Source organism: Rhinopithecus bieti, unplaced genomic scaffold (genome assembly GCF_001698545.2).
Source record: "Rhinopithecus bieti isolate Rb0 unplaced genomic scaffold, ASM169854v2 scaffold_48347, whole genome shotgun sequence".
Classification (NCBI taxonomy): domain Eukaryota; kingdom Metazoa; phylum Chordata; class Mammalia; order Primates; family Cercopithecidae; genus Rhinopithecus; species Rhinopithecus bieti.
Window position 1 is genome coordinate 103,931 of NW_016819039.1, and position 13,632 is coordinate 117,562.

Below are 13,632 nucleotides of genomic sequence, written 5' to 3' on the forward strand. Positions count from 1 at the left end.
GTGATCTCATTGTTCAATTCCCACCTATGAGTGAGAACATGCGGTGTTTGGTTTTCTGTTCTTGTGATAGTTTGCTAAGAATGATGGTTTCCAGCTTGTCTTAAAATAAAGGAGAGTCACGGCAACCTCGAAGGGTTTGAAGCTAGGTCGAGGGAGCTGTCCAACAGAGTAATTGTTAGGGTGTCTGTCTTTTGTCACTGTAAAATCCACATCTCAGTCAAATTTCAGGGATTTCTCCATAAAAACTTTCACAGACAAAGCGCCCTGTATCACCCAATATGTCCTCATGTCCATGGACTGTGACATTCTAAAGACCACAATAGACATTAGGAAAGAGTACTGAACCAAGTGACGTTGTATTCAGACCAAGTATTAGAATATTCTTGTGTCTGATATAAGAGAGGTGATATGCACAAAATTTTCCCCCAAATCCATTTTTTACTATTGATTTTTCTCCCAAGATATGTGTGTGTGTGTGTGTGTGTGTGTGTGTGTGTGTGTGTATTGGTGTATTACGAGAGGGCTGGTGATAATCTCTGTTCAACATAGGTAGGCAATAAATGTAATTTTGAAAAGACTGCAGCTTTCTATTGCCTTGATTCCCTTTGAGTCATATTAGATTGAACTCCTCTTATCTGTCACTCCCGGGTGCAGTGGTACTTCTTGGCGAATTCTCAGACTATGTGAAGTGTGAATAGGGCTCAGTTGCATTTGTTCACATGTCATCTACAACTACAAGGCACAGTGGACTTCAATACCCTTCCAGTCCTGAGTACTGCCTATTCAGTCAAGAAAATTCAGGGCTATCTCTGGGATAGTGTTAAGAAATGTGATCAATTTTCCCACTGACACAGAGCCAAATGGGAAAGGGCACTGGGATGAGGAGGATGAAGACAATGTGTCTTTTTCTCACCTATTTTATATTTTAGACCTGCCCATCTGGGAATGGAGGACAGAAGTCCTTTGACTTTGCTCCCCTTCACAAGAGGTTGAACGAAAGATCAAAAAGTCACACACATTGCTTTCAGTTAGACTTCCCGGCGTGAAATATCAGTGTATTGAGTTCTAGTCTTAGAAACAGCAGATTATAATGAAAAAAAGAAGTCTTTGGACTCCGATTTGGTTCAAATCCAGGATCTGTCAGTGCTAGCCTGGAAGACCTTGAGGAAACCATCTAGATTCCCTAAGCCTCAGTTTGTCATCTGTAAAGTGGGAATAATGGCTCTGAGGATTAAACAAGACAGTGGATATAAAGTGCATATTACTCTGCCTGGCACACAGTAGTGCTTAATAAAAGGTAGTTATTATTGTTTGAATTATCCTAGTTTATAGCTGATTTAGCTACATGATCATAGACTTATCCTTATCATTAATGTGACTCATGTTAATTATTTTTAAAATAACTCTTTAAAAAAACAACTGTATTAAGGTATAATTTGCATAACATAACATTTACCCATTCAAGCGTACAATGATTTTTAGAAGATTTATCAAGTGGTGCCACCATCATCATAACATAATTTTGGACCATTTTCATTTCCTCAAAAAGAAACACTATTCCAATTAGTTGTCACTGAATATTTTCTTCAATCTCTCCAGCTCTAGACAATGATTAATCTACTTTCTGTCTCCACACTTTTGCCTATTCTGGGCACTTCATATAAATTGAATCATATACTATGTGGTCTTTTGTGCTTCTTTCACTTAGAACAATGTTTTCAAATTTTATCTATGTTGTCCATGTATTGGCACTTCATTCCTTTTTGTTGAAGAATAATATTTCATTGTATATGTAGACCACCACATTTGTGTATCTCTTGCAAGTAATATTTTTAATTGCAAAATGGGACTAGTAACACCTGCTTTCTCTATCCATTGGGGTGGTTGTAAAGTTAAACTTAAATAATAGATATGGAAACACATTGACAAGGTAAAATTATAGCTACAGGTACTATTATTATTAATGATGTAAAAACACTAATAATGGAAATAATAATAATAATGATTATGACAATGATGTTAGTAAGGGATTGCAATGATCAGTGGTTCCTAAACCTGGCTGCCTTTCAAAATCTTTCAGAGCTTTAGAAAATATTACATTCCTGGGCCACACCCAAGATCTGTTGAATCAGAATCCCCAGGGGTAGGGACCCAGTGTTTGTGTTTTACAAATCTCCTCACATGATTTTATGAGCACTTAGACTTGGGAGGTATTAGACTGGGTAATCTTGATGGTTCCATTCACCTTACTAAAGTGGTAGGAGTTTTGAGACATGCAGAAATCTGTTTTATTTTTTTTCTTTTTANATAATGATTATGACAATGATGTTAGTAAGGGATTGCAATGATCAGTGGTTCCTAAACCTGGCTGCCTTTCAAAATCTTTCAGAGCTTTAGAAAAATATTACATTCCTGGGCCACACCCAAGATCTGTTGAATCAGAATCCCCAGGGGTAGGGACCCAGTGTTTGTGTTTTTACAAATCTCCTCACATGATTTTTATGAGCACTTAGACTTGGGAGGTATTAGACTGGGTAATCTTGATGGTTCCATTCACCTTACTAAAGTGGTAGGAGTTTTGAGACATGCAGAAATCTGTTTTTATTTTTTTTCTTTTTACATCTTAAAGGAATAATAGAGCATAGAACTCACTGTGTTTTCAAATGGCCACATTATTACATCTTTAGCCTAAAAATACATGAAAGTTTAAAATTATTGGTTAATAATCACTCTGGCCTTGTGGCACTCCTTTGTCTAGTGTCTCTAGTCTACAGTTTTCTGCTAGATACAGAAAGTATCAAGGGCAGCATTTTGGATCAAAGGTTATTGATGTCAGTTTTCCCACAGTCCTTGGGTACACCGAGGGTCTTAGTGAAGTCATGTAGGATGTGGGCCTCATTAGCTGTATCCCAAGGAGGTCAATGAATAAAATCCACTGGTGGGTTTTCCTTTTGTCATGTCTTTTTTTTTTTTTTTCAAGAATCTTTCTCTTTCCCTTGATGTCGGGTCCAATTCTTTTCTCATTTTCTTGTATGTAAGTATCCAGATCAACCTTGGGGGTATCATTTATGACTAGCCAGTTTTTCTGAACTCAAATTGAGACAAATTCAAGAGTTATTACACAGACCACGGGACAGAATATTTACAATTGGAACAGTCTTAGAAAATCTGAGCTGTGTAGTCACACTGGCTATGATCCAGTTCTTTTACCATAGTTCATATGTTTCAATGAGATGAATCCACCTTCTCACTAATTTATTCTCTAAGTACTAAAGCGAGTACATTGTCAAACACAAGAATTTTAAGATACCTGGGAGGGATGCATTGCTAATAGATACGATAATATAATCAAATGTCATTTAATATTTTAATATAATACAGTAAAGTGTCATTTAATATATTCCTTCTTGAGTCAGGAAGTCCTGGAGAAGAGGAGAAAACCCAGGCAGAAGTGGTTTTGTGCTGAGAAGCTACAAATGTATATATAATGCTTTTGAAAATGGAGCCTTCTTGAAGAGAAGGGAGGTAGACATTAGATCACCTCGAGCCCACAGCTTGTTTCATTTCTGCCCTTTCAGCTGTGCTTCCATGATTTCACTCCTTACCCCCTTACCTTAAAGCCGGTTTTTAGTTCCAGCCAATTTGCACCCTGCTTGGCTCTGAAGCCAGCTTTCCCTCTAGGCCCCCAACTGGTAGGAAATAGCCCTTGGAAGCTGTGGCAGGATGGGAACCCAGCTGTGTAAAGGTGTGACACACCTCATCCAGCTCCAAGTGCCAGGCAGCAGGATGTGCAGGAGGCACTGAGTTCTGGCAGCAGACATTGAAAATGCTGGCAAAATCAGAACAAGGAAGTCTTAGTCTAGCAAAGAAGCGCATTTGATGTCTTTCTAGCATAGAAGTGGAGAGTCCTTGGAGGTGGGCAGCTATTTTCTTAACATTTAATTATCCTAACAGCTTTGTTTTCTCAAGCCTGTTTGAGATGGAAAAGAGAAGAAGATTCCTTCTTATAGACTCTTGGACCTAGAAGGGACTCAGGTGTCACCTAGTGCATTATCTTTGCTTTAGAGATGGCAAAGCTGAGACTCAGAGAGATTAAGTGATTTCCCTGAAGTCACACAGCTTTTAAGTGCCTAGTTGAGATTTGAATCCAGGTCTGTGTGACTCCTGAGTCATCACTCTTGACAATGATAAATATCCTGCCCTCAGTGGGCCTCTGCTGTGGCAGCAGCGGCTTTGCTGGGTGTTAGCATAAATCTCCTATATTTGGCATTTGCCACAACTGGAAGCCTCCTCCCGACAAGGAGGAAATCTTATCCTTGAATCACAGGTCCCCAGCAGTGCTCATGTCGTATTGTACTCACAGTTCAGTTCCTAGATGGTTGCCCTTGATACCTTCTCTTGTTTTTTCTCTTCAGTTTCTATTCCTCTTTTTAGTCTCTTTCTCTCAGGAATTTCTTCCTCTTTTTCCTCTTTGCTCTTTCCTTCTTGTTCTCTCCTCTATTCCGTAAGATTAGGGGCTTAGTAATAATAGAAATTTATCAAGTACTTACTATGCTCCAGGTTCTGGGATCAGCATTTTTATTTTATTTTATTTTATTTTGAGACGGAGTCTCACTGTCTCTGTCACCCAGGGTAGAGTGCAGTGCTATGATCTTGGCTCACTGCAACCTCTGCCTCCCAGGTTCAAGCGATTCTCCTGCCTCAGCCTCCCCAGTATCTGGGATTACAGGCATGTGCCACCACGCCCAGCTAATTTTTGTGTTTTTAGTAGAAATGGGGTTTCACCATGTTGCCAAGGCTGGTCTTGAACTTCTGATCTCAAGCGATCCACCTGCCTCAGCCTCCCAAAGTGCCAGGATGACAGGCATGTGCTGCTGCGCCTGGCCATGGGTTGAGCACTTTTTATCCATCATCTGATTTGTGCCCCACAACAACCCCACAAGGTAGGTGTTCTTATTATCACCCTTGCTTTGCAAAGAAGAAACTGAAGCAAAGGGAGGTTAGAGTGCACAACTAGGAAGTGTTGGGGACCCCATTCTGACTGACATCACATCAGCTGCGCTTTTTCCATTACTCCATATTCAGCCCAACGAGAGAGTGGAGTGACTAAAATGTACCACTGGAAGGTGCTCAACATAGATTTGGCTGAGGGCTGGGCCCTCTGGAAAGTTCTTGGGTGCTATGTGATACTTTAACTGTCAGTCATCATGTTCATTTTCATCTGGAGATGGTTAATCATACTCATACTTCAGAGGCTTAAGAGGTTTAAGAGATGGGAGCAAAAAAGTCCAAAGTCCTAATAGGGCTACACAGCTGACTCTCCAGAGGAGACTGGATGAGTGAAATCATAAATATATAGCTTCACATTTCCACACCACCAGTTGTCTGACAGTTTTAAAGTACATGACAAGTTATGGAAAACATCTGACTCGAAGGCAGTGACCTCCTGCAAGGTGGCAATGAATCTGGTGAACTGCTAAGTCAAGAGACCATTTCTAGGGTTATGGGGGTTATTGGCTGTGAATATATGGAGACACTAAAAAGGCCCCTTCCTTCATCCTTTTAAGTCAAAATTAAAGACCCCAGCCTGTAATCACTTGGGTTCAGTTGAATTAACCAGCAAGGGAGTCAGAGAAATCAGAGCTTCTCTTGGCTGGGGTGTTGACCATCTCATCCTGGGTGTCCATGTATGCACCAAGTGAGTAAGGGTGCCTATCCTCACTTAAAATCATCCCTTTGTTCCCTTGTCAAGATAGAACTCTGGGACTAAGGGCAGCTTTGGAAGCCACTTTGCTTATGTTGGATGCCACTTACCTTCTCCCTACACACACACACACAAATGTCCTCAAAGGTACCCTAGAGATTTTAACTGAAACTTCTCTTAGCATTACTGAGAAATTTATTCATTAACATGTCTTAAAGGATTTGGTGCTATGGCAAAGCAATAAATATTTGCAAAGGGAGTGAATTATCAGCCTGGTGTTTCTGAATGCAGTTCTCCTGCTGAGACCAAAGGAGAGCCATCAGATTATAATTGTGTTTAATGCTTTCTGTGCACTGGCTAGGGTTTATTTATTTATTTAGGGTTATTACCGAAAACTTAAGCCTGATTAAATCACACTGCTTCTGCAGCTCAACCTCTCAATGAACTTCTAGATACCTTGAGGCTAATGTGTTTTACTCAATGAATTCAACCTTTTCCAATATTCTCTCCCCAAGGCTGAGCCTATCTCTCTTCCTATTTTCTTCAGCTCATAGTCCCAGGTGTCCAATCCCGTCCTCTTGCCTCTGATCCCTGCATTTCTTCGGCTATATTAGTCATTTCCTGTAGCCCAAGGTAAATGTGAAAATTACACTAGATCCTTCCAATCCATAAATCAGGCTGTATAACGTATTCTCACCTCTTTACCTCATTACTTGTGGCAGCCAAGGGTGAGCACTGGTGAAGATGACCCTGAATACACAGATCTTATGTGCATCCTTTGAGAGGATGGAAAGATGAAGGGTGAGTGGTAGAAACAGGAGAGTATTTTTCAAGCAAGAGCTAGGGTGTTTATATGTACAGGTTGTTATTTAGACAGTTTCTCTACCTAGTGTAGTGTAAGGAGTAGAGGACACACTTATACACACATATAAACATTCAACATATGCACACACATTTCACATTTCAATATTCCATACTTGGCCATATACTCTGTGCAAAGGATGATCTGGTTTCTTAGCAAGTATGTATGTATGCCTGATATACAAGGTTACTTGGTTCATTTTAACTTGGCATAAAAATGTTTTAAATTTGAAAGTTTTCCTTGGTTCATAATATAACAAAGGGATGGGACTTTGAGTCCAAAATAGGACAAGGATTTTAAGAAATAGAGATGTTAAAAATGCTCCAGCAATGCCCCTGAAAGCTAAACATCCTAGAAACTAACATAAATGTTTAAATTCCAAAAAAACCGTACCAAACTTGGAACTCCACTTGTTATATTAAATTTAGACATGCTCTTTGTCCTTAGAACCCTTAGCTTTACAGAGTTCTTCAACTAGGTGTGCCATTATATTGAAGGATGTTTTGAGAATTACTCTTGAATTTGGATGAGCCAAGTTTTTAGCCCAATTAGGTATTGCACGTAAGTTTGGTTAATATCACCATTTATTGAAAAGTTCCAATCCAGTGTCAGTGTGTATTTGTTTAGTTAGAATAATCCATATATCTGCTATTAAACTAATCACCTAATCACTTATTTCTTGCCTTAGGGGAAAGCTATGTCTGTTCCTCAGACAACTTCTTCAAAAAGGTGGAGTACACCAAGAATGTCAATCCCAACTGGTCTGTCAACGTAAAAACATCTGCCAATATGAAAGCCCCCCAGTCCTTGGCTAGCAGCAACAGTGCGCAGGCCAGGGAGAACAAGGACTTTGTGCGCCCCAAGCTGGTTACCATCATCCGCAGTGGGGTGAAGCCTCGGAAGGCTGTGCGTGTGCTTCTGAACAAGAAGACAGCCCACTCTTTTGAGCAAGTTCTCACTGATATCACGGAAGCCATCAAACTGGAGACCGGCGTTGTCAAAAAACTCTACACTCTGGATGGAAAACAGGTAGGTACTTTTTCAAAGTACTTTTCTCATTTTTTTCTAAATTCTTACATGATCATGTTACACCTAAAATATCATTTCTTGTAGATGGACTCTTCCTCCACATCTCATCATCACAACCTGATATTATGTGCTTCATTTGGAGAAAATGTATTTTCAGCAGGCAAAACAATGAATCAGGAATCTGAGGCTCTGAAATTCAATCTGCTTCTGATTTACCTTGCAGAATGGTCACTTAGCCTCACCTTCTTTATCTGCTATGAAAGATGTGTTAGAATCTAGGTTCTATGACTTCTTATGAATATGAATTTAGCTATTATATGATGCATTCTTTATTGTTCAATACACGTGACTGAAATGATATTTGCCCATTCATTACTTTTTAGATACCCTCACATTGGTGCTCAGCATCAATTTTGATAAAAGGAAGTTGAAGTGACTTTCATATGCTCTGAAAGAAGTCAGATGCGGGGAAAGTACTGAAGCCTCTGGCTCGTTGTCTTTGCCTCACACTAAACCATATTTATTCTCTTTCTCTTTTCCATATGACATAGCTGTCTTAATTTGGTTCCACTGATGGTTTGTGTGAGAAAGGGACTATTTCAGGATCCTAAAATTAGCCCAAGAAAGATGCTGCCATCTGTTCCCCCTCCAAATCAGGTTCTTCATGTCATTGGTTATACTACTAAAGTGCCACCTATATTAATATCTGGGAAAGAATGCAGCCAGGCGTCTCCATCAGACAGATGCACCATTCTCTTGAGCATAGGGAGCTGTAAATATACAACAAAAATGTTCCAAGGGAATTGGAACAGTAGCTGGTTCTGTTGGCTCTAAAGAGAATCCTGGTCTCCCATCAGAAAAGACAAGTGGGGATTAGAATCAGTCCGTATATTCTACCTATTAAAATGCCTTTGGTGTTTAAACAACTATATAGATTCTAAAAAGGCGGATTCACTATATATCAAAGTTACTGATGAGTGTTCAAATGCAGACCTGTGCCTCCTCCTATAATTTCTGATAATAATGTGTGCGCCAAGATTTTAAGTTTCAGGGGAAATCCACCCATGTACTGTGTACTTCACAATTTTGAGAAATATGTGGCTTTTGTTTCCCATCATTTTGTGATCTGAGAGCTACCTGGATGCATTGGTTATACCTGACTTGTGTTTGTTGTACCAAAGCAGTGGGTTTGTCTGTGATGTTGGGAAAATCTCCAATTCCCAAGCATTTCTCTAAGAGTATCTATCTTCTAAGCACCATGTATGTATGTCATAAACAGGAGCTGTCTAAGTATAGGCCTGATTGCCAAAACCTCATCTCAGAGAAATAGGACATATAAAGTTTGGAATCATTGGATCACAGAGTTGAAAATGACTTTAGAAGCCATGACATTTAATATTCCACCTAAGGCATGGATATCCTCTACAATCACTCTATAAGACTATAAGGCAGCCTATTTCACTGTTCAACAGCTGTGATTTTTAGAGTTTCTTTATATTAGGCATAAATCTGATTCCTTGTGCCTTCAGCCTTGTGAAGTAATATAGAAATATGGAAATCAAAAACATAAGACTGGGATTAAGAAGATTTGGACTCTAGTCTTGATATTGTCACTTAACCACTTAACTGTCCTGAACTTTATGCTCCTCCTCTGTACAAAAGGACTGATCACACCTGCCCTGACCATGCTCACAGGGCTTTTATGAGGATCAAATCAAATAATGGATATGAAAGCACTTTGTAAATTGACACATGGATATATATATATATGCATACAATTCATCATTAAATGAGATTTTGGCAATTTTGTATATTAATAAATGTTAGTTCTCTTTCTCTCACTTTATTTATTTATTTATTTATTTATTTATTTATTTATTTATTTACTTTTGGAGACAGAGTCTCACTCTGTCACCCAGGCTGGAGTGCAGTGGTGTGAATTCGGCTCACTGCAACCTCTGCCTCCCGGGTTCAAGCAATTCTCCTGCCTCAGCCTCCCAAGTAGCTGGGACTACAGATGCACGCTGCAACACCTGACTAATTTTTTATATTTTAGTAGAAACGGGGTTTCACTGTGTTGGCCAGGCTGGTCTCGAACTCCCGAGCTAAGGCAATCTGCCCACTTTGGCCTTCCAAAGTGCTATGATTATAGGCATAAGCCACCACGCCTAGCCTCTTCCCCCTACTTTATCTCTATCATTCTTATTATAAATTTCCAACATTTGTGAATATACACCATGCCTTGGCATTCTGATTTTGTTCCAAATAATATATAAAGAGACACCTCCATCTTCTAGGGAAGCAAGCTCCAGTCCAGTGATGCACAGGGTTTTGTCCTTCAGCAGGTCATGCAGAGTGGCAAGCTCTCTCAAACTCCTTTAAGCATCAGTTCCCTTTCTTTGGGGAACACATTACAAAATGCCAGTATATGATATGACATTTATATAGAGAAATAGAGCAGTGCCCAGTGGATCTGAACAATGCCCTTTCAGGCATCTGTACCTCTGTATATATGTTCCCTTTCTTTAAAACGTCTTCCTCTGCCCACCCTGACCCATGGAGGTTATCTTATAAGACCTGGTTCAAATGTCACTTTATCTTTGAAAATTTCTGTCTCTACTAAGGAGGGTAAAAGCAATCCTAACCTTTTTTTTAAAATTAATGCTCAGCTCCTGGTATATTATGGATGCTCTATAAATGTTTGTTGATTGAATGAACTGACATAAACAGATTCTCTTAAGGCCCAGGTAGATGTTTTGAGGACCCTTCTTCTTTCAATTCCCCGGACATTATCCTTAGGTCTTTCAGAAGAGATAGGGGGCTTCCAAAGGAGTGCATATTCCACCCAGGTGATTTCTAACTGGTGGTTTACTTGGAAGTCACTGAGGGCAGGCATTTAAAGCATTTCCCTAAATACATTCTAAGGAGAAATGTCTCTATGTCCCCACCTCAAAAGCTCTCCAAAAGAATTCTGTGGGCAAATAAGGTTGTGAAATGCTGCAAATCATGTGCCATTCTTAGAGATTCACAGTACTCATTGGCACATTGAATGCTCTGAGAAGTTCTACAGCAAGGAAATCCATCCCAATCCTACTTAACCACAAACATTTTTAATGAAACATACACACAAACCCACACATACATATATGTATATGTATGTATACACACACACACACACACACACACAGAGTGCACTAGAAAATGTTGTTTACATAGGCCGGACGCGGTGGGTCACGCCTACAATCCCAGCACTTTGGGAGGCCGAGGCAGGCGGATCACGAGGTCAGGAGATCGAGACCATCCTGGCTAACAGTGAAACCCCGTCTCTACTAAAAAATACAAAAAACTAGCCGGGCGAGGTGGTGGGCGCCTGTAGTCCCAGCTACTCGGGAGGCTGAGGCAGGAGAATGGCGGGAACCCGGGAGGTGGAGCTGGCAGTGAGCTGAGATGGTGCCACTGCACTCCAGCCTGGGCGACAGAGCGAGACTCCGTCTCAAAAAAAAAAAACAAAAAACAAAAAACAGAAAATGTTGTTTACATTAAACACTGATGATTAGGAACTAACTACCGTAACTTTAATGGTAAGATTGGTATGCACAGGGTAACCACAAATTAAACATTGTTGTTTTGTTACAGAAAGAACATTAAATAAAATTTGGGGGTACATGGACAAACCTACTAATTACAAAATAGATGCTGGGTATAGTGAAAGTTGTTGCCAAATTCAAAATTTTGGAGCTCAGCTCATTTCCCAGGTCTGGTGATGACAGCTCTAATGTTAACACCTGTCAATTACTTTGATTATTAGTGGGTATTCGTACGCTTGCGAATATAATCCTTTTCGTGGAGACCAAAGTCACATATATTGCAATAGCTTGACTTGCTTGGATGAGATTCCAATGCCTGTTTTTGGCTACACATGACACAAGGCACTTAGTTGAAAAGAACAAAGTATGGTCAAGGCTATTTGTTATGGAGTGATTTGTTTGTGAAATCAAGGCCGTCGCTTGATTTCAGTGTTCACTATAAATGGATTCCAAATCGACCAAACCAAGTGGTTTTCCCTCTTCGTATAAATAATGATCAGCTAAAAGAGCCCAGTTGGTTATTGCAAATTTATTGTTGCTTCTGTAATTGTGTGTACCATTTGACTGATTGGCTTACACTGATTGACAAGCAATCTGCAGACATGGCTCATTTCATTCTGTTTTTATTTTGTTTGGATGTGTCTTTTAGAGCCCTTGATCTTTTTAGGGCTTATGTTTGATGTTATGGAAGATTGGTTTCCTGACCTCTTGCCTCTGAGATATTTGTGGTCTGTGTAGACAGGAAAGCCAACCACTACTAGTAGGAAGACACCCCAGTTGATTCCTCACCTCAATAAGAAGTTATTAATATTGTATAAGAAGTAGTTGGTAGGGCTCTGGCTACTCCCAGGGATTAAAATAGATTTCTAAGAGGTCAAAGAGGACATGATAGAGGATTGGATGGTGATGCATGTGAGTTCACTTGCAGGTGAAAAGTGTTCTTTTGATTCCTTGGCAGCTGGAGTGGTTGTAGAGTGTTGACAAAATTATCCAATTACTAATTTCCATAACTAAAGTACACATTGATTTTCATGCATAAAAGTCATGGATACATAAAAACTAGGACCCAAATTTCTGGTTCACATGATAGTAGTAGTTTAATAGATACATGTCCTGGCCTGAAAATTAATTGCAGAGCTTTAATAATAGACTTTCAGCTTTTTGGCCTCATACACAGGGGTGCAGCTGGTCTTCACATCGTCCATTTTCATGCTACACTGATTGACATCTCTAGATTCAGTTTTGTCCACACCCAGAATCTGTGCAAGAAAAGATTCACTATTGCTTCAATATACATGCCTAAGGCATAAGTATGGCCTTTAGTGCCCGTTCTAGCTTTGTTAGGCCAATTTTCAATTGGATGGATTTATTTTATGTTTTTGTCTGTACCTTTGTAGCACCGAATACTTGGACCTGGGATTACAGGTCTCAGAATAACAGAGGAGAGGTTTAAGCCAATTCCAAGATTATCCATAGCCTTGGAAACTAGTACAGGGGTTTTAAGGAAATGGTTGATGCATAATACACAGATGAGAGCATGAAGGATGTTTCAATTGCTGGTTAGTATTCTAGGAAAGACTTGCCCTTTCCACGTTGCCACACAAAAGAACTGGGTGCTGTAAGCACAAAGGCAATTGCAGGAAACACAGGAAGACAGATTGGATTTAACCTTGGAAACGTTGAGTGCACTTACCAAGGTAGGCGTGTTTTTCATTTGCCTACATAGCCAGTTTTTCTCTTCCCTGTTATCTCTGCTTTCCCCAGTAATATCTGATCTTATTTATACTCCCTGGCCTCCAGCTCTCTCAGAGTCAACCTCTCTCTTCTCCTAGTGTTATGACCCTGTCAGTCAACATTGGGCTCATTAGAAAAGGCCACGTGGGCATAAATTATGCACCAAGAGGGAGGTCATTTATCATCGGCCTTCACTTAAGAAGATTAAGGCTGGAAAGTTGATGTTTTTATTACCAAAATTCTCCTTCCCCAACCTTTCAGAGGTTCCTAGAGAAAGGCTTTGGGAGGATTGGCTTGAGCATGAAGTGTAATAAAACAAAGGTGGAAAGCCAGGCTGGGCTCTGTGAAGGGAGACAGTTTGCAAACTACCATCTCATACGTGGTGGTAGATTTCACACTTTAAAAGAGTGGCCAAACATTGAATATACTGCCCTTCTGGAAAGAAAGGACTAAGTGTAACCTGGTGATCAGTTATTTCTTCAGTAATTTATCCTCTTAGAGTTTTATTATTGTTGAGATGCTCCTGGCTCTGAGCAGTGATAGAGGTGTGACTTGGCCAATTCAATCAAAAGCTTTGGCATAGAATTCCAGTCTCTTGTACTGACTAGTCTGTCACTGTCTAGCATTCAGCAAGGGGAAAGAGCCCTAGGCTGGGATTCAGAGGCCTGAGTTTTAGTCTTCACTCTGTTCTTCCCTAGCTATGTAATGTGGAGTCA

General features: G+C 40.0%; 1 protein-coding gene across 1 annotated transcript in view; it reads left to right on the forward strand.

Annotated features, from left to right (window-relative positions):
- Positions 1-12,723, forward strand: part of DCX (doublecortin) — an 18,395-nt gene extending 5,672 nt beyond the window's left edge. The window contains exons 4-5 of the mRNA XM_017858063.1: positions 7,255-7,595; positions 12,580-12,723. Of these exons, the coding sequence (XP_017713552.1) occupies positions 7,255-7,595; positions 12,580-12,723 (485 nt within the window). The remainder of the gene's footprint in view (positions 1-7,254; positions 7,596-12,579) is intronic.
- The last annotated feature ends 909 nt before the right edge of the window (positions 12,724-13,632 follow it).